Here is a 26690-nt window from a genome sequence, read left to right on the forward strand (position 1 = left end):
GGGAATAGCTGATCTAATTTTACCAAAAAGTTTTGTAACATTTTCTTCGAATCCAACTGTGAGATATTTACATTGAAGAAACTCGCTTGCCCAGATGTCTTGAAATTAATCCCACAAACAAGACAAAACTCGTCTTTGCTGCGTTTGTTGTTCAATCTTTTAATGACGTTTTAGGTGATTGAAATTGAACAGTTGTTTTCTTTTTTCGAAGAGGAGAACTAACCGGAGTTTGATTCATGATTTCCGACTAAACCCATGCAAAGCATATTAGCATATTGACAGCTTTCGCGCGATGGTACGGGTTTTGGCACGTCGGTCGCTTATTAACGCTCACGCATGCGCAACAGAAACAGTTTCGACCCATGGCAGAGGTATCTTTTCCTCGCGAACTCCAGCCCAGCGAAATACAGAGAAAAGAGGCCTCTGCTAGCAGGGAAACTTTGTCACCAAATCGGGAATAATGTTACACAATACCAACAAAAACCTCTGGAAGCCGAGGCAAGAACAATGCACTTTTAGGTCGCACTGCCTTTCCTTTACTAAACGATCCTACCGTTTGTCTCTACGTGTTAGCACTTCATCTTTTTTTCATAATGATTAGGGACCGTTTTTTATCGGGGAAATTAGGGGGGGGGGGGCATCCCAAAAAATACACGGAAAAAGGCGGGTCACACGAAATGTTACAGCTATTTTTAGGACCATAATCGCTATCCTCATCGCTTCTATATCCTCGCCATCCTCATCGCTATTCTCGCCATCTTTTTCCGCACTTTCGTTTGTGGTATACTCCTGCGGGTACAGGATCTGGTATACTTTGTCTTGCACTCGCGCTCTTAGATTGTTTGAATAATCCTACTGGCAGATACATTGCCTAGCGCAAAAGTTAAATAAAAATGGGCACATTTTGAACAGTCATCTGTGAAATGCCATCAATGTCTACTACTTGTTTCTATAACTAAGCTTCATGCTTTCTCAATTTTTTATTATTATTATTTTCTTCCCCAATACCATCAAGTCATTTTGTCTTTTGAAGGGTTCATCACTCGCCCCGGGTTTTCGCATTTTTTTGTACGAGGGGGGCATGTGAAATAATACATGGGGTTGAGGGGAGGGGGTTATCCAGAAAAATACAGAGGTTGGAGGGTGGGTCACGGCGCTTATTAAATTTTTCGACTGTCAGACGGGGCGCTTATTCGGAGTAGGCGCTAATTCGAGGGAGGCGCTTATTTAAAAGAGCAAATTTCGAACAAAAGGCCGAAGTGTTTTTATTAATTAAATATCAATTTTATACCACATCAGTTTCTTTTCTCTATATCATTATTACAACTTGAAGCAGCTCTTTTCAATTTTCATCCACTAAACACTGTTTCTTGTCTTTTCTGCTTTCTTAGACATAAATTATGATGGCCATTTTACTCAATTACAAAAAAATCTGGGGAGGGGGGCGCTTATTCGGGGGAGTCGCTTATTCGAGTAAATACGGTATGTTTGACCGATTCTCACTTGTCTTGCGCCGCAGTTTGCGTCCTAGTAAAAACCAGCCTTTAGGAAGGACGTAATGGACTAGACCTGCCCCATCGCCTGCGCGCAGTAGCCAATGAGAATAGAGCTGCGGCACCAAGCCTCATTTGTTTGGTTTGAGTTGTCAAACGTAATAACACATATTAACAATGGATAAAAATGGAATGGATGGATAAATCGATGGACAAATGGATAAAATACACATATTAACAAATGGATAAAAATCTCTTACTTGCTGTGCTATAGAATTCTCATAAAGTGGCACTTAAATATAAAGTACAAAAAGCAGTCGCTGTTTTTACTAGTATTGGAATCACTATTGAATTTTTTGATAACTTTTATAAAATACGCTAAGAATCAATTACTTTTCATACAAATTATTTTTAATTTGTTATCTCTAAGCTCTACTATAATATTCTCTTATCTTTACATTAACTATATCTTTACCAACGAATTACCTATCGTAAAGACATTCTCGTTCCCAGAGCCCCTCGGTCATGCTGACTCCGACAAATAAGAGAAAGCAGAGGAGGCTCTGGGGACGAGAATGGCCTTATATAGCTGGCCGAGTCACGCAATGCGTAACACACAAAGGTTTAGCGTGACACAAAGATGTCGCACGTGTACTGTCACGTTAGCTGATACATGACACATAACAAGTATAGCTCGTCAATAGCTCATTACTAGGATGATGCCAGAATAACGGCTCTCAAGCGCTGACAAACGTAGAAAGCTGGCCTTGATATGCTTTAAAAAGAGAACTAAAACCTTTATTTCTCCCTTATCACAATATTTACTATTTTCTCATCAAGCTTTTTGTTGCGCGTCATGAGTGTGAAATCTTGAGATCAAAGCATCTTTTTGTACTAGACCTGCTAATACCAATAGATATTGCCCATCTCCTACCCGCTCGATCACGCATGGCAAAAAAATATGAAAATGTAAAATAGTATAGGTATAGGTATGTAAATTTGTAAATCTAAACATGCCCGTTTCCAGATCGCGCGGCATTGTAGCAAATACAGGGGCGTAGCCAGGGGGGTGGCCTAGGGGTCCCCCTTCTAGCAGCCAAAACTACAGTAAATGTATGAGACCTTATCTAAAAAAACAGGAGAAAAAGTAGTCGTTCTTGTCTTTGTCACTCTGCGCCTTCATCTTGTTTAGTGTCGTGAAAAGTCTTGCGTTACTCTTGTGATATCCCTTATCAAACAAGGTATTGCGTGAAAAAGATGTTTGAACATCAAACGTGGTCGATAGTCTCATTATCAATTTGGTTACTCTTGTCTTTGTCACGCTGCACCTTCATCTTGTTGAGTGTCTAGACAAGTCTAGCGTTACTCTTGTGATGTCCCTTATCAAACAAGGTATTGCGTGACAAAGATGTTTGAACATCAAACGTGGTCAATAGTCTCGTTATCAATATGGTTACTTTTGTCTTTGTCATGCTGCACCTTCATCTTGTTGAGTGTCGTGACAAGTCTTGCGTTACTCGCGTCCAGGGTTCGTATTCTGCGCTCCTGGGCGTCGATGATCCTCTGCTTCGCTTGCGTGACACCCTGCATGTCTCGTCTCTCTCGTGCTAGCTCATTCTCTACTCTCACGAGTTTTTCCATCAGCTCGGCGACTTCGCGCTCCTTCTCTTCCCGCACGCGCCGTAGGTTCTGTTCGCTTTCTGCCAGGCGTTCCTTGAATGAGGCGACGAGTTTGTGGGTGGTGGATTCTTGGAGGATTAGTTGTTCGTGCGTGGAAGCCAGGACACGCTTTGTCTCCGCTAGCTCCCGCCTCAATTCCTCCTAAAAACATTAAGACCAGATACATCAGGTACTAACATCCCACCCCACCCACTTAAGAACGATACCACCAGATAGACCATCTGTTGGATTACCTTTACCCTTACCCTTAAACTACTTAAATTACCTCATCTGCCTTTAAGTTTTTCGTCATTCTTGTTACCTCGTCCGGTGTCTTCTGCCGCAAAGTACCGCTTGGACTTTCGTCACGGAGTTCGTCTTCAGCTAGAGGTGGGACTATTTCTGAACTTGTGGTCGAGTTTGAAAAAGGGTAAAAATGAGAATGTAAATTTGTGCTGGGAAATGAAGTAAACGATAAATTATAGCATCCGAATGAGAACAAAGGGGTGAAACTGACTTTAATTTATCAGGGTCCCTAAGCATGCGAAAACGTAGACATTGGATTTGTCCGCGGACATAGGATTTGTGCGCGTTGGGCGAGCATGCTTAAGGTCCCTATTGACAGGACAAAGGGGGTGGGGTGGGGGCGTAATCAAGAGTAAAACAACACCAATATCATTAACATCAACAACAAAATAAATAGCGACAACAAAAACAATTAACCGCAGCTAACAATAACAATAGCAGTAACGTGAACAACATCAACCATAGCAACATCAACAATAATAACAACAACAAATACAAGAATGACAGATATCAAAACAGAGAAACGAGAAGTCAGAACAATAATGACGAAAGCAATAACAGCCGTAAAATAACACCGAAATCAACGTTACCCAGACCCCCGTCTCGGCTTCTCTACAGGTGTGGCCGGTAGTTTATGTTGACGTCTCTTTGTCCGGATGGTCGACCCATCGTCCTTCCTGTCCAAACTTCCAAAACCCGAAGTCGGCCAGCTCCCGCTGCTCTCACTTGAACTGCTGCTCGTCGCCGACGGTGTCCGATTCACACGTGTCAAGGAATCGGTCTCCTCTCGGTGTGTCCGAAGCATCTTCGGCGAATGGTTCGGGCTTCTTCGACGCGTGACGGGAGATACATTCGGCGAGGATTCGTCCCCATTTTTGTTATATTTATTGCCTCGTGTAAGGGAATCATCAATCGCGAGAGAGGATGTTTTTTGCGAGCACCTACTGAGATTTGTCCCTGATGCGGATCGTGATAAATCCGTTATCAATTGGGGTGTGTGCGCGTGTTTAGGGCTCCCCGGTAGGTTGTAACCGTTGGGGGATTCAATGAGCATTGACCACGGTCTCTGCGGAGTTTTTCCTCTTTGCACGTAATCGAGGCTCGAGTAGGACTGAGATAACTGTTTTTGTGCGGTAACACGACTCTCTTGTGTTTCTGTGCTGTCAAAACCATGGATAAAATCACCATTTCCACGACGTGGACTCATGCTGACTGCCCAATTACGTTCCTTAATAAAATCATCTGCGCTATCCATCGCATTTAGATACGAATATCGCCGAAGAGTGCCCGTACTTGTATTCGACATGTCTTCGAGATCTCGGCTGACCGGCAACGAATACCGACGCGATTCCGAATCAAACGGCGACGACGCAAGGATGTCCTCAGGAGACACGATCAAGTGCTGCGGTGTCGGCAACGCTCGGTTCCCACGTTTGACGCTTTTCTTCCAGTCATCAAGTGATGTATGTGAGTCCCTGAGCTCCTTAGTTTGTGATTTCGAGAGCTTCATGGGCGTCACGGGTGTCAAAGTGACCTTCTCCTTCTCCTGGTCGCTGATCAGATCCGAGGATGACGCCCATTTTCTCGATGGTGATGCCGCAGTGTTGGGTATGCTGTGGTCGGCCGTGGCGTAGGACCCCTCCAGTGAGTTTAGGATAGAGTTCAACTCGCTGAGCTTGTCTAGGGACTCCTGTGACGAGCACCAAGAAAAAGTAATTATATTGTTCAAATTATTATTTAATATATAATGATTGATTGGTCTGATTGTTATTGTTTCATATGGCCATGAAGATGCGATCAGTGCAGCATGAAATATCGTAAGGGGAATTTCACCACTCACGAATATCATTCTACAGAGCGGAGTAATCACTGTTGCAAAAAATACAAGCTCTTTTTAAGGGAAAGCCTCGAGTGCTTCACTGATCTACTCTCGCATTCTAAAAGAAGACCAAAAATAATTTTGTTGGTAAAATCATGAGTAAGAGCCTGCATTTTGAAAGTGTGCTTAGATGGAAGGGTATTATATGAATGACATAACTAATATGAGTGACGTCACCGATATGAATGACGTCTCTTATATGAGTGACGTCACCGATATGAGTGACGCAACCCATATTTCCATACGACGTCATTTCTTACCTTGCTCAATCTGCCCAACTGATCCTTGAGAATGTTGTAGAGTAGAGCTAGTTCCCTTCCGTGATCGATACTTCCTTCAAAACGGTTTTCCCGACCAACTGATGGAGACTGTGGAGGTATTGATTAATACGAAAGAAAATCAGGTTAGAATGGTTCAGCTTCTATTTATTCTATGTAAAATAGCTGTTACTTCTTTGTGTTGGTTAAATCTCCTTTACCTCGACGAAGGGCTAACGCTCGAAAGGTCAACAGCGGAAATACTTCAATAATTCCAATTCAACCTTGTGGTGATTTATCGCATAAAATCGGAATCATTTTGTCGAAATCATTTTAGACAAAATCATTTATAACCGAGATCGTGGCGACAAACTCCCTCATTTTGTCGAACTCATTTCAAATAAAATCATTCATTACCGAGATTGTGGCGACAAACTCCCTCATTTTGTCGAATTCGTTCTGGACGAAGTCATTCATGAAACCCATGTAGTCCTCCTTGCCGCCAAACTTGGTGAAGTTCGCAAGATTCTGGATGACTTTAGCGATCAGTGTCAGCGTCCGCAGAATCCGTTCATTCGGGTATTCTGAATAAGAAAAGAATTTCGAACAGCCATTCCTTCGTGCCTTAATGAACTTAATGAATCACTTAAAAATAAAAATAAATAAAGAATAAAATAACCGATATATGCTTTGAAAGGCTCAGTCCCTAGTATTGAAAGCGCAAAATGCTTGACATTATCTTGCAGTTAAATCTAGCAGATGACTAAAACAATGTTAAAATATCTATGCCAGCCTCCGTCTCTTCTCAAATTTCCGTTTGCTAAGTTCCCTTAACGTCTCTGCTCTCAGCTAAAACCATGCAGCTGGAGGCCAATGTTATGTGTGCTACTCATTAAGCACGTAAGGAAGTCTTGCTGCAGGCGCGTTCGCAGGATTAGCTGGGGGGAGGGGGGTGCGCAGTCATAGGTATCATGAAAAGCATAGCATTTGAAGATTTCTTGATAGGAAATGACCCACTTTTTGGCCGCAAAGGGGGGTGCGCGAGCACCCTCCTGTGTATGCGCCTGTGCAGGAGGCTGATATTTGTGTGTAACTCACCCTGGACAAGATGGAACAAGCTTGGAGACATGATGGCAGGGCATAGAAACCGTAGGAAGATGGACGCACTATAAAACATGGAAGAGTCATAAACTACAGAAAACAAGTGCAACAGAATCAGTTAATCCATCATTGAGGTCAACAAAGGTAATGACAACACAGTAAAGATAACGAAGCAATAACAAATGCTATCATCATCTAAGAGAAACAAGTCAGATATCATCTAACAGAAACAAGCCATCTACGATATCAGCATTTAACAGAAACAAGCCATCTACGATATCATTATTTGACAAAAACAAGCCATCTACGATATCATAATCTAATAGGAACAAGTCATCTAAGATATATCATCATATAGCAGAAACAAGTCATCTACGATATCATAATCTATTATAGAAACAAGCAATCTACGATAGCATCATCTAACAGAAAAAGTCATCCACAATATCATAATATAACAAAAACAATCCATCTACGATATCATCATTTAACAAAAACACTCCACAATACCTGATTAATTTATTGCTGAGGTCTCTACTACCGTTGATACTTCTCTGACGGAACTCGTGAAAAGTGTCTTGCAAGTCACTGTGGTAAAACATAACACTCGTCAGAGCCTTCGTAGCCGTAGCAGGCCTCGAATTATTGTGTGTGTGTGTGTGTGTGTGGGGGGGGGGGGGGGGGGGGGGGAGGGGCACGATACGTTAACATTAAGAAAACATTAGGAGGGGCACAGCCACGCCCCTATTGGTCATTTCCTTATGTTTTTGAAAATATTGGGGGGGGGGGGGGACGCGTGCCCCAAGAGCCCCACCCCTTGTTACGGTGGGTATTACTTTTATAAAGAGCCTGTATTTTCTGTATGACCGTGTTACTCACCAGGGAAAGATACAGGATGAGCACAAGATGTGGTTCCATGCTTTCTCAGCAAAAGCCTTTAGATTCTCTTGATTACTCTGAATGCTTCCATTCACAGACTTAGCAGGGTCGACCTGAAAGTTGTTTAAGTTTAGTGAGCGACACAGCGGAAACCATTTTAAATACACGGTTAACAAGCTGCCGAAGATCATTTGATATATAATTTTATTGGGTACCGGGCACTCTCAGGACACAGCTTTGAAAGCACCTCGTTAATTAGGACAGTGGGAGTACGCTGCAAGGACACCAGCTCAAAAAGGAAACCTTTTTTTAAGTATATTTTAAAGTGTCGATAAAAAAGCTGCATTTTAAAGTAAGATATAACCACGCTAGCAATGACAATTTCAAGCGCCTCAACGACGTTCTGTATGAAGTTTTGTATGGGGACAATTTCAAGCGTCCTTATGATGCCCGCATTCCCCAGGTTCTACTGTATAAGGCCAATTTCAAGCGTCCCATGTCCACATTAACAAGGTCCTACTGATGTCCGTATAAACCAGGTTCTATTGTATGATGTCCGTATTAACCAGGTTCTACTGTATGATGTCCGTATAAACTAGGTTCTACTGTATAAGGAATGTTTCAAGCGTCCAAAGTTGTCCCTATTAACAGCGTTCCACTGCAGTCCTCAGCAAAGCGCGCAAAGAAAAGGGGAAAGCATTTTGCACCAATAGCGACTCTCACCTCACAGTCTTCGCTCATCGCGTACACGGATTGCACAAAGTCACCAAGTGTCTCCTGGAGATACTAAAACAAAATGGCGCACTTGGTTACCATGACGACCAAACTTCAAATCCCTTGAATAAACATGCTGTCATTGCCCTATACTTAAACACGAATGCGCACTGTAAAAGGGACTTGCCTAAGGCAAGCTTTCATTCGTCATTTGACATCACTCAGTGCAGAGCTCCGTAGAGAGAGGCCAAAATGCTACAATAGAGTTCTAGAGTGGCCGATGACACACTATTAAAGCAAACATAGCTTTATCAACAGCTGTTTTTTGAAACAGAACGAAAAGTAGCGAGGTTTTGAAGCGATGAATGTTTGAAATTAGTTGTTTGTATGCGCGCGCACTATAATGACGCCATTTCAAACGAGCGCGCGCTGTGTTTGATTTCTCAAGTTCAATTTTTGCTCTTGGTTTTGTAGAGAATGGACTCCAAACACTTTCCCGAATATTCCTTATAGCTCTTTAACACTTTTGATACGACCCGTCCCCACAAAAACGCAGAAACGATACGAAAACGATAACAAGTTCTACAGCGCCTGCGTACTCGCGGCCAAGTGGACTGGAACTGAGTTATCACACCATCGTTTTCGAAAGGTTCCGTTTTCGTCCGTACCCATGGCTCCGAAAGGGTATCGTTTTCAAATTGTTCCACTCTGGAGATCGTTTTCAAATTGTTCCACTTTCGGTCATCGTTTTCGCGTTTCCGTGTGGACGATACTCGTATCCGTAACAAAAAGGTTTCGTTTACAAACGAAAACGGATACGTGGGGACGGGGTCTCAATGGAGTCTAGTTGTGAATGACGACGACTTACGCGAGAACTTGCGAAAGAGGGGGTGGAGCTATTCCTTTTATAGCGCGTTCGTGTTTAAAGTTGATTTAGACAGCTCGATTTACTTGTATACGACACATCTACAACTCGAGTCGTAGAGTGAAAATCAGCCATCGACTCGTAGGTCGTAAGTCGTAGGCTGTAATTCAGGGCTAAGACATGTCGTAGGCAGGTCGCATACGAATAAATCATGCTGTCTAAATCAGCCTATACAATTTTTATGTATTTCAGCTACATGCATTTGATTATGTCACGTGTTGAATCACATGTCTGTGTGTCACGTGATTTACACTTGCTCATTATTCAATCTGGTATCACTGTGCTATTACAGTATCACGTGTTTATCACGTGCGGACGTACCGACTCGCCAACCATCTTCATGTAAGTGTCCATGGCTTTAGTTGCGAAGGAATTACCGCGAAAAACGAGATTCTCATCCGCTACAAATTTAGAAAATACAAATTAGAGAGCAATTGACGAATCCTTGCTCTCTTTAACGTGAAAGGGTGGATCCAGGAATATTTGAAGGGATGGACGGGGAACGAATGTAGAGAGGTAATATAGCTGCGGGAACATTGATATGTTTTATCTCCCATCCCTCATCGAATTTCGGCATGGGAGGATTAATTGGGTACGAGAGATAGGGGGACATATGGGGAAGGAGGGAGAGAGGGGGACATATGGGGAAGGAGGGAGAGAGGGGGGGGGAGGGGGAGGGAGGGAGATTAAGGGAGGAGGGAACAGGGAGTAAAAGAGAGGAGAATGAGAGAGATGAGATATGGAGAGGAAAAAAAGGGGGTTGCGAGGGGGAGAAAAGAAGGGGGGGAAATAGGGAGGAAGAGTGGGAGATTGGGAAGGGAGTGTGAGACAAAAATGGACAGACTGGAGAGGAAGAAGGAAGGGAGGCGGAGAGGAGGGCGCAGAGAGGTGGAGGGGGGGAGGGGTGAGAGCGAATGGAAATATCATTGTTGGTATAACCCACTGCCCCTACTTGATCACAGAGTACTGACCTGATCCGAGTCTATTGACCTCATCCATGACGATGTCAACAAGGAATTCTTGCGCTTTGCCGACAGGCTGCAGCACCCTGAGAATCACACCAGCGATCTCGTCCTGAAAAAAAGGCAAATCTGAGTTATCATAACCTTCCCAAAACATACCATAACCGGGGTCTACGACGACAATACATTCAATAGAAGCATGTAAAAATGTGTACTATCTGAAACATTTCAGTCGATTTCTACCAAAACACGTCGTGAGAACTCTATCACGATCAGCTACGTTCGTCACGGGATGTTGGATGCTGTGAAATTGTCATGTTATTCTATTGCTGACTTGTTTGAAATTGAAGCCCAAGCGCGTATTATATTCACCTTATTTTCGCTCTCGTTGTCCTAGCTTTTTGATCGTACGGTCAAATTAGCTGCGATCGGGTGAGATATGGAAACCAGCTTTAAGACTGTCGCTTACCTTAACTTTGGAGCTGACGGCCGACTCCAGGGTTCCACACAAGTGCATGTAGTTGTTGCTTAGGTACTACCAAGACAAAAACAGTGTCACTGATCTGCAAGTATCTTGCACTTATTTTCTACATTCATATTATTTATTCTAGGGGACGGTGGGTCGATGGGAAATGGTACGTACGGCCGGCTCTGAACCAACATACACTTTCCTTAGTGTCCTCGTTTGCTTCAGCCGTACGGAAACTTATGGAGACTCAAATGTTACCATCATTTTACTTCTTGGATCATAAAACGATAAAAATTTTAACAAGTTCCTGGGCGGCCTGAGCACCCGGCCAATAGTCTCCTGTGCAGACGGTCCGCGTTTGTCAGTCGCGAATGCTTTGATAACTAGATAAATGCTGATTCAGACAGCACGCTTGAGTCGTATGCGACCTGCCTACGACATGTCTTAGCCCTGAATTACACACTACGACTTATAGCAGTCGAACATCGTAGCGGAGTCGCAGGTTGATTTAAACTAACGACTCGAGTTAAGGTGTCGCGGGCAAATCACATGTCTAAATCAGCCTTGATGGAATCGATGATACGGAATAAACAAATAATTCATGACTCACCGACAGCATTTCGTTATATGTGGTTAGCGGTAAAATATGGATTTTCTGTGAATGAAAACAAAAGGAAAGTAGATTTCAACAATCTAGCTCTAATCTCAGCTAAAGTTCATTCCAAGACAGGATGGCGATCTCGTCAAGAGACGAGTGATCTCAGGCCCGAAACGGCTGTCATAATAGATGAAAGGAATCAAGATCTTCTGCAAGTCAGTCGTGATTTCTCAATTAACATAGCCAGAAAAGCAAGAAAATGATTTTCACTTAAAAATATGGCCAGCAATCTTCAAATAAGTAAAGAAAAGACTAAGTAAAAAAAAAGAGAAAAAGAGAAATCGTGAAATGCGCTACACCGAGGCGGGGCGGGGGGAAAGGGAAAAGTATTACACTGTACCTGATACTTGATCTTCAGCCTTATGCTCCCACTGTCCGCATTGCCTTTCGTTGTCATGTCAACCGGAAACCACTTCTCCACCTCTTGACTAGAGTCCAGGTCTCTGACCGGGATATTGACAGTGCCTAAAATGCACAAATAAATAATGTCAGCGCTAGAGTGAAGATATTGCGATATTGCGATATTAGGATATTTCGATATAACGATCGTACGCACGATTACGAGCCAAGTGCCGTCCCACTGAAATGCACAAAAACAGTGTTATTCAACGATACTTGATTATCGTTCCCCCGAGGCATTTCGTTAAGCATGGCTCTTACTGTAAAGAATGCCAATCACGCCGCCATTTTATGCTCCCTACAATAACCGATTCAAAAAATCCATTTCCATCTCAAACGGGTAACTGAAACACTTTCAATCAAATATCACTAATAAAATATCAGTATTTAATCGTGGCTGGTTATTTTGAACTTTTCTTGCAATTGAATCGCTGTATTTTCAATTGTAAACAATAACAAAGGAGTGGTTGATCGACATTCTTTAAAGAGCCCTTTTCAGCCAAACCTTTGTTATTGTTTTCATTGAATATTAAGAAAAATCCTCAGAAGAAAAGATTAAAGTAAAAGCCTAAAAATAAATCTTATGGTTTATTTAATGAATTCAATCGAAAATATGCCTTCTCTAAATTAGCCGATGAAAATGTATGCTTTCTATCTTTTTGTACTTTGCAAGGATGATAAAATTGCGGCTGACAGCGGCTTTTAAGTACGTTTTTTACTGGCCCACGAAAAAGGTCTGCATAGCTATCTTCTACACGAAATGAATGTTCTTTTATGATTTTAGAGACACATCAAACAGAACACTTTTTCTCACCTACAAGCTTGCGTTTCTCTTTCTTGTTCTTTGCCTCGAGATCTTTGTAGATGTTCACCGTGATGGTGGACAGGTCAAGCAAGTCACTATAAATGATAATAGACTAGCTCAACCAATAACAACCCAGAATACGGTCACGTGTACAGGGAGTGTGCTTAGCAAAAAAAAAAAAGGGAGTCATCCGAAGTGGAAGAAATGTATTACGCACAACTTAAAGAAACATCGAGAGGAAAGAACAAAGGGTAATGTAAGGTTTATGCTATAAATTACTAATCAGCCCCACCCTGATAAAAAACTGGACGGTCCCGCCTTAAATAATATTCAATTGATAACAGCCTAAGCATAACCTATGACTTGCCGAACAAACGTTCTTAGGTATGACTTCGCCTACAAAGCTGTGAAAAAGACAAATTAAATCTGCCAGAATCAGAAAAACACTCCCCACAACTGGCGTTCTTGAATAAAAGAAGCTATAACTCACTTGAACGAAAAGTTCTCTCCCCAGAACAGTGTATCGACCTTGGTCTTGGAAGTCGTTCTTGCGTAAAGCATCTTGTCTAGGAGAAGCTCGCAAAAGTACCTAAAATAAAATAGATAATATCTCACGTTAATTGACTTTTCCTTTTTTTAAAAAAAGGTGGTTTCACCTACCTCTTTTTGGGCGTGGTCATTGCACCCTTGGCCTCGCACACCCATACGCTGAGGGATATATCCATTCGATTCTGCTGGTCGCGCGCGGGCTGAATAGACTTCTTGATGCTACAAATAAAATAGTAACAGTGTATATAGTACTAGCGCATACAAGCTAATCACACTCCTTGCAGCTTAGTTGATGGAGGACGCAAATACAACAAGATCGAGTGGAAAGCTCATATGCTGCTGCCGAGGAAAACCCTTGAGGCGAAAACGGAGAGTTCTGTGTGTCCTTACTAACAGGGTTCCCCCGTTTGAAGAGAGATGTGTGTCTTAAAGGTGCCCTTATTTAAAGGGTCCTACTGTATGAAGGCGTTTTGTGGGTCCCAGCGGGGTTTTTATTACTGGGGTTCCGTATGGGGTTCCTGTGTTACCGCTGTCCTGGTTAAAAGAAGTTTCAGGTTCCACCATGTCCTAATTAACGGGGTTCTACTGTATTGGAAAGGCTTTGCTAGTCCCAAGGTGTCCTAGTTAACGGGGTTTAACTGTAGTTGATATCCCTTAAAGCTAAATGCGGTGTCCCACAAATAAGATGCGCACCTGTTCACCCATTTATTGAGCTCCTGCGCACTACGACACGAGAAGTACTTGACCTCGGTCGGTGACGTCACTTGGAAGCAGTGCTGCCGGTGAAGGATGCTGGGATGGATGGGCCGCACGCTCACCTTGCCCGACACCGACATGTCCAGCGACTCCTGCAACACATACGCATTACTATCGTATAATCGCAACAGACGCAATAATATCGTAACATCGTGGTTTGACTACAATAACAAACGTATCAGGCCATCGTATGTATCGACTCCTACGACATTTATTCCAGCACCGTAATCGTTAATAATATCCTGCGATATTCATATCGCTATCGTAATATTGTAATTCATGCCCTGCGATATTCATATCACCATTGTAATATCGTAATTAATGTACTCATATCACTATCGTTATATCGTAATCCATGTCCTGCGATATTATCATCACATTCTTTATATAGTGGCTCATGTCCTGCGATATTACCATCACAATCGTAATATCGCAATTTATGTCCTCATATCACCATCGTAATATCGTAATCAATGTCCTGGATATTATTATCACCATCGTAATATCGTAATTAATGTCCTGCGGTATTTATATCACCATCGTTATATCATAATTCATGTCCTCATATCATCATCGTAATATCGTAATCCATGTCCTGTGATATTGTTATCACCATCGTAATATCGTAATTCATGTCCTGCGGTATTTATATCACCATCGTAATATCGTAATTTATGTCCTGCGGTATTTATATAACCATCGTAATATCGTAGTTCATGTCCTGCGACAAACAAATTCTCAACACACGCTTCATACCGTATTTTCACGATATTGATTTGTAAGATAAAAGCATGAGAACCTGCGTATTGAAGATTCTCAATTTCCATAAAACGGGATGGCCTGGTAGCAAATCTAGTAATATAGTACTCATGTCCGCTTAGAGTCAGCAGAAAAAAAAAAATGACGGAGAAATGATGTTGAGTCATGTAGATATATAAAAAAAAAAGCAAATTTACCTTTAAAAAAACAATATGTTATTATGTATGTAGTATGTGTTTATTCCAGGTTCTCTAACCTTTTTCATATTTGATGCCTTTGTCTCCACCTTTCGGATGCATAACATTTCCGATACATAACACGAAAATGCGGAGAAAGCGAATTCCAAGGCGCAAGCGGTGTGAATTTTATTAGCAGTTTGTTTATACGCTAGAAATCCAAGGCCCTCACCATGGGTGACACGAAATCGATATGGCGGCTTCTCGGATAACGGGCACGTACGCAAATGAATGCGCGTCCCATAGTAGCATTAAGTAACGCAATGCGGTGCGTCACGCAAGAAACGCGTCACGCTAGGACTTGAAGGACCTCTATATGGGTGACAAGAAATCGATATCCGATATCGAGACTTCTTGGGGCATGCACGCACCTGAAAGCGCGCCTCCATAGAGGTATTTAGTAACGCAATACGGTGCCCCATATAAGGCAAAGAGAGAGAGAGAGAGAGATCATATAAGGCGAAGAGAGAGAGAGAGAGATCATATATGGCAAAGAGAGAGAGAGAGAGAGAGATCATATAAGGCAAAGAGAGAGAGAGAGAGATCATATAAGGCAAAGAGAGAGAGAGAGAGAGAGAGAGAGAGAGAGAGAGAGAGAGAGAGAGAGAGAGAGAGAGAGAGAGAGAGAGAGAGAGAGAGAGAGAGAGAGAGAGAGAGACCGTGAGAAAAGCTAATATTTTTCCCATCCTATCCCAACTTCTTATAGTATCTATCCATTCTGAAAAAAAGGTTGCCGCCTGTACACTGATGAAGTTCCTTTGTGGAAGTTTTGACACTGAACGTTTTTTTTTTATGTACGAGTTCTTCTGTCTTTACGAGATAAAAATCTCGCAATAATCAAAGTTCTTTAATTAGTCTGTTAACAAGCAAACTTTTTTTCCTTGCGCGACGTTGTGTTTTGCAACAAGGTAAAAGAGCCCTTGACGGACGCACCTTTGGTAGTGTCGTTAAACAATTGGAATCCCAAAATAACCACCTAAAAATAAAATCCTATGGTTTATTTACAAAAGTAAATCGAAAATATAGCAACAGCGTCCTAAATTGAGCCAATAAAAGTGGATGCTTCTTTCAAACTTGGTCCTTTGCTAGGATTCCAAAATTGCGGCTGAATGAGACTCTTTAATTTATAAAAAGCAACTAGATACACAAGATCGTACGTCACGCTCTAAATGACGCAAACATTGCGTGATACAACAAAGAGCTTTTAGTGAAATAACGAAAACACTCCACCAGTTTTGTAGGATTGTTTATGTAACTTCAAGGGATTTATCAAGACTCGTTCATCATTCATTCATAACATTGTAGTCAGATATAATAAGCCACTCCTACGACAGCACAGCTTGAGTTTGGAATTCAGGAAGCCATGGTTGTCCATCCTTATATACTGACTTCTAGCTAAAGATTTTTGAAAGAGAACAAAATTGAAAAAACTATATTCAAATACTATGCCACTTTGAAAATATTATAATATTTACCTAAAAATTCCATGCGTGCTATCTTCGAAGCCTGTTGAATCATAACAGTATAGAAAGCCTCAAGCCCGGCATGGGATTTGACGTAATTCACGTGTAATCTCGTATACTTAGGGAATTGGATTAGCTTACAATCTCAAAAATGAAATACCAAACGACAGTGCTGCAACTATACTTTCTCTTTATTCAATCTTTACTCCCCAAACTCCCAATATTTGTATCGGAATGTTTCTGGAATTATTTCCACTTAAACACTAGATTAACCGTCTTTCCGTTAAAATACCTCAATAGAACCAGGTATTTACCCGAGTAAAAATACTCTTGTTTGTTTTCATAGTGAAATTAAATTTCTTTACAAACACAGTGACATAATAGTATGGCATCGCGGGACCAAAACATAAAATAATAAAATAGCCACATTGCTTTCGATATTGGCTTGTTTTGGTGGAAAGAGCAACGACTGAATAATTTAGAACCCGGACACAGATATTACATTAGATATTACACGAAATAGAAGAATTATATATAGAGGTAAGAAGTCATGTGTTTGATAATCGTTTGACAAGGGCATAGGTTACTAATTCTCGTAAAACACCCATGTTTTGATTGTTCATAACTTGAACTTTACGTGCGGATCCCTAAAAGGCATATACAAGCGACATTACATAGCCTAGTAGAACTCATACTCTATCAAAACCTCTCAAATTAGATAATTCTTTGAGTGATTGAAAGGATTCAGACTTACCCCAGTTTTCTTTGAGTCATACTGGGCGCTCGCTCGCCTAGTACTAAACCTTCGCACGGGTAGTAGGCGATTCTTCCGTATAAAACTCATCTCAACTTAGCAATATTCCCTCCACTAATGTTGCCGGAATTCCATAACTTTAATTTCGCAACCGCGAGAACCCAAACTACAAGCATCAGTGATAGAAATCGCTTATCAGTAGATTCCTAGCTGTGAACTGTTGGTTGTATTTAGAGGCTACCGGTTATGCTAATCAGTCTATTGTCCTGAGCGCTAATTGGTCGCCCGTGAAGCAAAGGAAGTCTATACAAAGTTGTGAATGGGCCGGCACAAACGTTACGCTCAGTTGATAACGGGTTCTAAACTCGATTAACTGTACACATGGGCATTCAAAAAGGTACAAAGAACAGATTATTACAAACTCTTTCATAAAGGGGCTTATCGTATCCGCTTGACTCATCAGGAACTTGCAGAAATGAGACTTCTTTGCCTAATGGGTATATCGAGATATAGCAATAAGGTTTGATTCTAGTATTCTCGGAACAAATTTGTTTTTTATTCAGCCCATGACACGTTGGGGTAGGGAGTGGATGGTCGGTAAATGGTTTATAAAAATGCATTTCGATATTATTACTATACGCAGCACCGGATAAATTTCGAAATATATATCCTTTTTTTAATCCAATATGCCATTGCACGCTACGATATCAGATTTTTTGGTTTTGATACTAATAGGCTGGGTGCATGGTGCATGGTTTGCAAGTGCAATGGGGGGGGGGGGGGGGGGGATATAGTTACATACCATTCTCTGTATGAGTGCTAGGGGATGGACTGGAGGTAGCGATATACCATTGTCTGTAAGTGCTGGGGGTGGGGTAGGTACATACCATTTTCTGTAAGTGCTGGGGGTGAGGTAGGTACATACAATTGTCTTTAAGTGCTGGGGGTGGGGTAAGTACATACCATTGTCTGTAAGTGCTGGGGGTGGGGTAAGTACATACCATTGTCTGTAAGTGCTGGGGGTGGGATAGGTACATGCCATTGTCTGTAAGTGCTGGGGGTGGGGTAGGTCCATACAATTGTCTGTAAGTGCTGGGGGTGGGGTAGGTCCATACCATTGTCTGTAAGTGCTAGGGGTGGTGTAAGTACATACCATTGTCTGTAAGTGCTGGGGGTGGGGTAGTTACATACCATTGTCTGTAAGTGCTGGGGGTGGGGTGGGTCCATGCCATTGTCTGTAAGTGCTAGGGGTGGTGTAAGTACATACCATTGTCTGTAAGTGCTGGGGGTGGGGTAGGTACATACCATTGTCTGTAAGTGCACCCCCAGCACCCCCAGCACTTACAGACAATGGCATGGACCTACCCCACCCCCAGCACTTACAGACAATGGCATGGACCTACCCCACCCCCAGCACTTACAGACAATGGCATGGACCTACCCATGCCAGGGGGTGGGGTTTTATTTACCATTGTCTGAGAGTGTTGGGGGGGGGGGGGGGGGGCTGGTAGGGGGGTAGGTAAATGCTACTGGCTCTATGTTCTAGGGGGCTAGGTAAATGCCATTGTCTGGGAGTGCTGGGGGTGGGGTAGGCTCTATGTTCTAGGGGGCTAGGTAAATGCCATTGTCTGGGAGTGCTGGAGGGAAAGGGGGTTGGGGAAGGTACATACCATTGTCTCAGTGTGCTGGGGATTGTCGGTTGATCTGTTCTGGAAAAGTGATTCCTGTGATCGTGAAATGAGCAAGTGACCATGTGACAAGGACCTGGAGAAAAAAATGTTTATTGATCAGGAACATTCACCATCATCAAACTCAACATCCTAGTCCTCATTATCCATATCATCATCTTACGATCGTCATGATCGGCAGGATAATCTTATCATACTTACCATCTTATTGTCTTACTAATCATCATTATCATCATCATCGTTATCATAATCACATCATCATCATCATCCTATCAGTATCATCTTATTATAGTATTGTAATTAACATCACATCATCATCTTATCTTAAGCATCACGATAAGATGATGATGACGATGGTGATGATAGCGATGATAGTTATGAAGATGATGATGTGGTGGTGGTGGTGATCATGATGATGAAATGATAGTGATGACTGATGTAGATGATATTCATAAAATTGATAACGATGTTGGATGGTGGTTGATTAGGCAACGATGATTACGATAGAATTATGATCATGATGATTATGATGACGAAGATGATGATGATGATGATAACAACCTTGTGATCATCATCAACACCCCCATTATTTTGTCATAATAATAACGAGCGCGTAGCCAGAAAATATTATGAAATATTAATATTCGTCGTTTGGAGTTGCGTGACGCGTTGTTTCGTAGGCTATAAAGATATTTGCAAATGAGATAGATACTTATCTTAGTAGTGAATCACATTCGCGTGAATCATGGTGAATTTGAAGCCATCTCACAGCTAAAATTGCTCAAATCTATTCCTTAAGTATAGGTTAAAATTTTTGTTGATGAGAGTCAGGAATATTCAAAATATAACAAAACAATATTTAGTGACACTGGCCCTATATATATCAATAATTATATTGCTTTAAAACTTATAACTACCACATGCCGCTACATATTCGTAACTACAATGAAATTTGATATTGAAGCATAATATAATTAATTCCATGTCCTATTCATACAACGTTCCTTTTTGGGATGAAAAATGCTTCAAACTGAATTCTCTACAATGAGTTGTACAACAAAGTAAGTTTCTACCCATTCTCCGCGCGGCCATACTTTTCTCTCGCTCTCCATTACCACTGAAACTCCACAAAGGTAAACTGATAAACTGACGACAAACGATCAATCTTTACTCGGAAATCCCGATTCACGATTTTTAAAGAGCATAGATCACGATTCACGCTGCTCAAAGTTCGCCATTCACGAATCACGGCGAAGGTTTCAATCACAGATCACGGTTTTCAAATTTATTGTTCTTTTCACGATTCACGATAAACAAAAAAGGCCGTTCACGGATCACGAAAATAACCCTTAACGCCCCTGTAAGAAGGGAAAAGACGTAAGAGTGTTAAAGTACTCATATACTTCAAATATATTTTACGAAGTACGTATGCTAAATGTATTGACATTAGAATCCATAAATGGGCCAAGTACTTTACTTATCAAACAAAAAGTACACCTTCAATGACGTCTGTTAGCAGAAATAGAGTAGAGTAGAGTACCTTAGCATCCTAACCAGTACGGTGTGGTAGATGTTTGACTTAAAAATCCATACGACATTTGTCAATTACTTCACTCATCAAATAAAGAGTAAACCTGTAAAAACGTCTGCATAAATAGTGTCTTTCTCGTAGAAGCCTCTGTTAAAAAATAGAGTGCCTAAGCATCGTAACAAGTACGGTTTGGTAGATGTGTTGACATTAAAATCCATAACTTGGCCAAGTACTCTTCATTTATTAAACAAAGAGTACACCCAACACCTAAAAAGGCCAGAGAAAAAGATATAGTGCCTAGAGAGCGTAGAGAGAGTACTCAAATATTGTGACGAGTACGGCGAGAGGGCTGTTAAAGGTGATGTTATTATTATCAGCTATGCCCCTTACCCTTGTTGGTCGTGTGAGAACACACTCCTTGGACTCAAAAGCATGTCGTGTCAAAAGTCAACTGCTTAATCACGCATTCCTCCACATTAATCACTTGCCGAAGATACACGCAATTCTGCGCTCGAATGCTCCACTTTGATTAACCAACAAGCGATAAAACACACAAAGAAGACCTCTTATTTCGTTTTCTGCTCGAGTTCCTAGGAATTCGATTTTAGGAAAACATGGGGATTAATTCATCTACCAAACTGACAAGCGGCGAGTGAAAAAAAACCCTTGAATTATCATACGGAAGAAGTGAGGTCCCAAAGGACCTATCAACAAACACTTGGTCCTCACGACATAGCGGCACACTTTGTCTTTAAGACATTATCATATTTAATTAGATGACGGAACCATGCCAAAATGCACTATGAGGAATCGTCTAATCACAAAAGAGATGTGTTTACTTTACCAATGAGTTTTGTACAGAACTGCCCAGGTCGATAAATTAGACTCGTTAGTTTACCCAATGATAAACCGACAGGCGTTCACGTCGACGGAGAACCTAATTTGTGTAACGAATCACTTTCACAACCAGGAGAATCGACGGTCTATATTTAATAGATTATATATTTGTACTAAAGGCAAAAAATTATCGTTATTTCAAGACAAGTAATTGATTCCTCAAACAAACCTTTCGACAGCCAATCACAGTTCGAGATTTTTTGTTTTAAAGAAACCCATTTTCTGTTCCATTAACAATATTTTGTGTTTACAGTAGCGCCATCTGAGCAATACAGCGGAGTCCCGTGTCCACGCACGGTTTGGTACTAATAAAATTGTTAAAAAAAAGCTAGCTTTATTATAAAATAAAAAAGGATTGGAACCAGAGTCTATAGTCCCTTATTTCTATGAGAACGTTTTATTTTCAGTTCAGTTAAGGCTGGGATGTTCTTATTTTTGGAGTATTTTAGGGTGGAAAATTCTCTTCATTCCAATGAAGTAATACAAAAGAATCAATAAATGATCAACTACAATAGCATTTAACGTTGTTATTATAAACACAATTTGATTCTGCATTCTTAAACGCACCACTCTAATAAAACAATATTTTGCTGAAATTTGATGAAATCTCAGGCCCTGTCCACACGTATCCGTTTTCATTTGAAAACGCAACGTTTTTGTTACGGATACAAGTATCGTCCACACGTATCCGTATTTGAAAACGCAACGTTTTTGTTACGGATACAAGTATCGTCCACACGTATCCGTATTTGAAAACGCAACGTTTTTGTTACGGATACAAGTATCGTCCACACGTATCCGTATTTGAAAACGCAACGTTTTTGTTACCGATACAAGTATCGTCCACACGTATCCGCGAAAATGCTGACTGAAAACGAGACAATTTGAGAACCCTCTCCAGAGTGGAACAATTTAAAAACGATACTTTTTTGGTGCCGTGTGGACGGAGAACGGGACCTTTTGACAGATGACGTGTGACCATGTAATTCAGGTGACCCGTAGTACGCGTGCGCTGTAAAGCTTTTTGCGTGGACGCTTTGTTTCTAAATGAAAACGCGTGAAAACGCGAATCTTTTTAAAAATGGACTATAAAGTGTCTGTTATTAAATTAAAAAGGATACAGTACGTGTGGATGGGCCCTTCGGGGCTGGACGTTTTTTTTAAAAGATTGTCATAGAACCAAAAGAGTGGACTCTTTTACAGACACACTTTTCTCTCGCTTTCGACCAGTCTGTGCGCGAGATCTTCATATGATGGCTTATGCAATACCATATTTTGTAATTTAAAAGAAAAAAACATTCGAATCCTTTAAATTTAATTGGAAAATAATAGCTTTTAATCGATCTTTAAGATCACTTAAAAAATTCACACAAGGGCGCCACCAAACCTCTATTCCTTCTATTTGTATTCCCTAAATGCAAATTTTGTCTTCATGTTTTACCCATGCCTGATACCCAAGTTTCTCGCTCTTTAATGAGGGTCTACGTATTATAGAAATTTATTGGTTGAAAACAACCTATGTAACAAAAGTTATATGGTACCAATAATAAAACATCAACATCATCATCAACAAGATGATGTTCCCCGACTGACCCCTACCCCTGCCCCCCAAGGCTAGTTTGCCTCAACACCTTACCTCCCCTGAAGCTCGTCATCACCATCGTCAAATGACGACACACTTCGGGTCCGGTACTGTCGTAGACCCGCTGCCAGCTTTCGCGAGAAACCCTGAAGGAGAAACATAGGTGATATACAATTTTAAGACGGTGTACATTTTACAGGCGGTATAAAATCGTCGGGCGGTAAACATTTAATAGCGGGGCACTAAGACTGAACAATCCAAAACACTCTTTTTGCGCATCTGAGGTTTAGCTTGGCGCCACTCGCAGGAGCGTACCCAGGATTGGCTGAGGGGGGGGGGGGGGGGGGGTCATAGGTATCATACTATTTGAAGTAAGACATGACCCATTTTTTGGGCGCCAAGGGGGGGCACAGGGGGGGGGGGGGACACAGGCGCACCCCCTTGTGTACGCGCCTGTCTCTCCATTAGCTTGACACCACTCACCATTAAACTGTGTCCTAGCAAAGGACTCACCATTAACCTGTGTCCTAGCAAAGGACTCACCATTAATCTGTGTCCTAGCAAAGAACTCACCATTAACCTGTGTCCTATCAAATGACTCACCATTAACCTGTGTCCTAGCAAAGGACTCACCATTAACCTGTGTCCTAGCAAATGGCTCACCATTAACCTGTGTTCTAGCAAATGACTCACCATTAACCTGTGTCCTAGCAAATGACTCACCATTAACCTGTGTCCTAGCAAATGACTCACCATTAACCTGTGTCCTAGCAAAGGACTCACCATTAACCTGTGTCCTAGCAAAGGACTCACCATTAACCTGTGTCCTAGCAAAGGACTCACCATTAACCTGTGTCCTAGCAAAGGACTCACCATTAACCTGTGTCCTAGCAAATGACTCACCATTAACCTGTGTCCTAGCAAAGGACTCACCATTAACCTGTGTCCTAGCAAAGGACTCACCATTAACCTGTGTCCTAGCAAAGGACTTGAGCCACCTGGGATGAGACTCTGGCTGCGCCGCTTTGTCTTTGCTGCTTCTGAGTAAGATGAGATGAATAGAAAGATAAGTAAGCCGTGGCCCACGAAAAACACGTGACATTAACCCTTTAACGGCGCTCTTAAAATACGTCCAGCAAATTTGAACCGACTCCGACGGTCGGGTAGATTCGGTAAACGCGTCGACATTGGTTTTTCTTCCGTCCGTCTCTGGTATTGGCTGTCCGTCCGGCCTTAATGTCACCTGGTCACTCTCATGTGCTGTCAGACCGTTCGTCTTTAAATTTTTGCGACACTTAAAAATCCTCAAATTTTCGTGAAGTGGCAGGAAAAAGAGCCTTGCAAAACAAGAGAAAACTTAGAGCGAAACTCTAAATGGTGTTTGTTTTGTTACACTTGTATTTTGATAAACAGAAAGGAAATCGATATCATATTCAGAAATCTTGTCTCTTTGGTAAGACCAATATTTGCCTTTGAAAATTGCGCAAATGTGATAAGGTAATTAGGTAATAAATAAAGTTCGGAGAAGGTTAACCAAGTAGCTTTAAGAATTTAAGAGGGTTCCGATCCAGCATAAGCTTGCTGAAGTATAACGCCTTTTGAAACTACAATTATGACACAATAGTACACGATAGTGAAGGGATTAGCGGCGTCCTTATAAGATGATAGGCCGACGGAAGGCCGACGGTGATTCACGGACAATGGTGGCAGCGAGACATCAGATACGGCAAAACATTAGGCTGCATCAGGTACGGGAATACTGTTTTCTCCTGCTATTGCTTAAAAATATATGATTTGAAATAGCTTGTTCTTTTAAAGTAAAAAATAAATAAGAGTAACATTAGGCATAATTTGAATCTGACTTGAAAAAAGGACAGTCAGACGCTCGGGAGACAGTTTTTTTGTGCACAGATAAAACGTTTTAGAAGTTTTAGATAGAAGAGATGCTGTAGAGGCGATATGAAAAATATATAGTAACAACAACAAAAGTGTCCTCGAAAAAACAATCTCATCGCCAAAGCGGATAATTAAAAAAGCCGGCCCAATCATTTGTTTATAAGCTATCCCTCTGTGTTTTTGTCCGTAATGAATTTGTTCGCTAAGTGATTTGCACTAATGTCAACGGTTTGTTTGATCCATTATCACATAAGTTGCCGGCCCTGCACAGCATGCCAACACAATAAACAACAGCTAAAGTCAGTCAAACCCAAACAAAGATCAAACAGAGAAACAGGGATGAACAGATGCGCTAGATCTTGGGAACATTTGCTATCAAGAAACACAAATAGATAAATATCACTTTCCTACCTTGCTGTTTGGATTCCCATGTCTCCTTTGGCCTTACAAACTCAGTTTTTATAAAGAAGGCATCGACATATTCAAAGTAGCGCTGTTGAGAAAAAAACAACCAGATAGATACCAATGATATCGAATTTCATCTCACGAAGTTATTATTGCGTTCCCTCACCTGCTCATCTTGAAACAGCTGAATAGCATTTCTTGCTTGATCAACAACGCAGAACTTCGGTGACCAGGTTTCTTGATCTTTCTCTAACAAAACATAAATTTCTTAGAAGTTTTGTAAATAAAATCAAGGATCAAAAGATAGGGGTAGATTATAATTTTGTGGTTACATACCTAGAATTTCTACCCATCCCTCTAATTTGTTACAGAACATAGATCCAGCGAAGGCTGCTTCTCATACACTTTGGTTTTTATCGGCCTTGGTAGCCGTGCAAAGCATGTTTTGCTCGTCTAAACAATCGTGATTTTTCGGCTACTGTCACTTTACGCCTTTGTCTTTGCTTAAGCGATTCTCAACCAATCAGATCCTTCGTAGCAGATCGGAAGCGTCAACTTTCTTGGAGTGTAAGTTTGTGCAAGTCAGCCCCATTTTTAGATGTAATGTTTAAGGAGCAAAGTTCGTTTTTCTTCAAACAAATACTTATGGAGAACGTGTGCTTTTGTCGGGAACGTTGGAGGAAAGCCTGGAATAATATCAAAATAAGAATGTCATCAGTATCCTCGTGTTATTATAACACCGCAATTACTGAATACCTTTAACATAATGGTTCCTAAAATTAAACCAATGCTCACACAGTGACAGCGTACTCAAAGTACAAAAAAACACAAGTCAAAAAACAAGTCAATGCCATTGCTTAGCACACTCCATCCTAGGAAACGGGAGTCTTTTCTATCTTTGTAAGTATAACAGTATAAGACAGGAAAAACTATACGTTCCAGAGGATGAGCATAATCAGGCTTCGATATTAAAATGCATTTTATGTCTATGTAGACATGCCTTCTTGCGCTTTAAATTTCTTAATTGACAACCCGTCAAGAGAAATACGGACTGCTCCACGCAGTTAACAATCGTGAGCGTTGGTTGTGTGTAATGCCTTGTGCACACTTGCGACATATCAACATAACGACATGGGCGCGCGCACTCTTATCTTCGACCTAACGACATGACATGACGACATTAGAGAAAAAAGCATGTTTTTTTCTTTTATGTCATTATGTCCATGTCGTTATGTCGGGCTAAACATAGTGCGCGCGACCATGTCGTTATGTTGTTATGTTGCTAGTGTGCACTAGGCGTAAGCATTGTCACTGAAGATTGTACCACGGGCCAGGGTCCCCAGCGGTTCTTATCCACCCCCTAATACAGGTTAGTGCAGTGTGTTAAAGTGGCAGTAGCACGTTCGTTTCAAAGTGAAAATACACCGTGGAATCGTCCTTTCCTGAGAGTGAAATAGACGTCTGAAATAGTGTGTAGATGTGAAATCCGTTTGCATCGCGCCGAATTTACTCACAAGAAGACAATCAAACAGCTTTTAGATAGTCTGTGTTCAGTAGTTTTCCTCTGTGCTGGTTTGGTGACGGTGGTAGCATTCTTGGAAAATACTGCTACCGGTGCGACTGCCCCTTTAAGGAGTCAGGACCTCCGGCCAAACTTCCTTACCCGAG

At 41.5% G+C, this 26690-nt stretch overlaps 1 protein-coding gene across 6 annotated transcripts; it reads right to left on the reverse strand.

Moving 5' to 3' along the window:
• Window positions 1–1882: 1882 nt before the first annotated feature.
• LOC5507202 (ras GTPase-activating protein nGAP) lies at window positions 1883–25708 on the reverse strand. Of its 6 annotated transcripts, none has more exons than XM_048731041.1 (24): window positions 25359–25708; window positions 25189–25271; window positions 25029–25110; window positions 23685–23761; window positions 22776–22867; window positions 18694–18787; window positions 13749–13903; window positions 13167–13274; window positions 12997–13095; window positions 12516–12601; window positions 11643–11767; window positions 11255–11299; window positions 10645–10710; window positions 10185–10287; window positions 9535–9614; window positions 8298–8360; window positions 7575–7687; window positions 7206–7283; window positions 6693–6760; window positions 6012–6178; window positions 5598–5705; window positions 4049–5148; window positions 3475–3571; window positions 1883–3314 (listed from the first exon to the last, which is right to left on the reverse strand). In XM_048731041.1, exons 1-24 carry the CDS (start codon window positions 25396–25398, stop codon window positions 2913–2915), a joined length of 3531 nt encoding a protein of 1176 aa, XP_048586998.1. In that variant the 5' UTR covers window positions 25399–25708; the 3' UTR covers window positions 1883–2912. The 6 variants fall into 6 exon arrangements, with proteins under 6 accessions (XP_048586998.1, XP_032231620.2, XP_032231621.2 ...); XM_032375729.2 differs by having other exon boundaries at window positions 3439–3571; XM_032375730.2 differs by lacking the exons at window positions 23685–23761; window positions 25029–25110; window positions 25189–25271; window positions 25359–25708 and adding an exon at window positions 23235–23255 and having other exon boundaries at window positions 3439–3571.
• Window positions 25709–26690: the final 982 nt, after the last annotated feature.

Source organism: Nematostella vectensis, chromosome 8 (assembly GCF_932526225.1).
Source record: "Nematostella vectensis chromosome 8, jaNemVect1.1, whole genome shotgun sequence".
Taxonomy (NCBI): Eukaryota; Metazoa; Cnidaria; class Anthozoa; order Actiniaria; family Edwardsiidae; genus Nematostella; species Nematostella vectensis.

Bases quoted from the DNA above. Each gene is read 5' to 3' on its own strand.
- LOC5507202 (XM_032375729.2), bottom strand. From the start codon at position 25,398: ATGTTCTGTAACAAATTAGAGGGATGGGTAGAAATTCTAG. The intron at 18,788-22,775 runs GTAAGGTGTTGA...TTTTTTCTCCAG, and splicing joins GATGACGAGCTTCAGGGGAG to GTCCTTGTCACATGGTCACT. The intron at 6,761-7,205 runs GTATTGTGGAGT...CATGTTTTATAG, and splicing joins CTCAGCAATAAATTAATCAG to TGCGTCCATCTTCCTACGGT.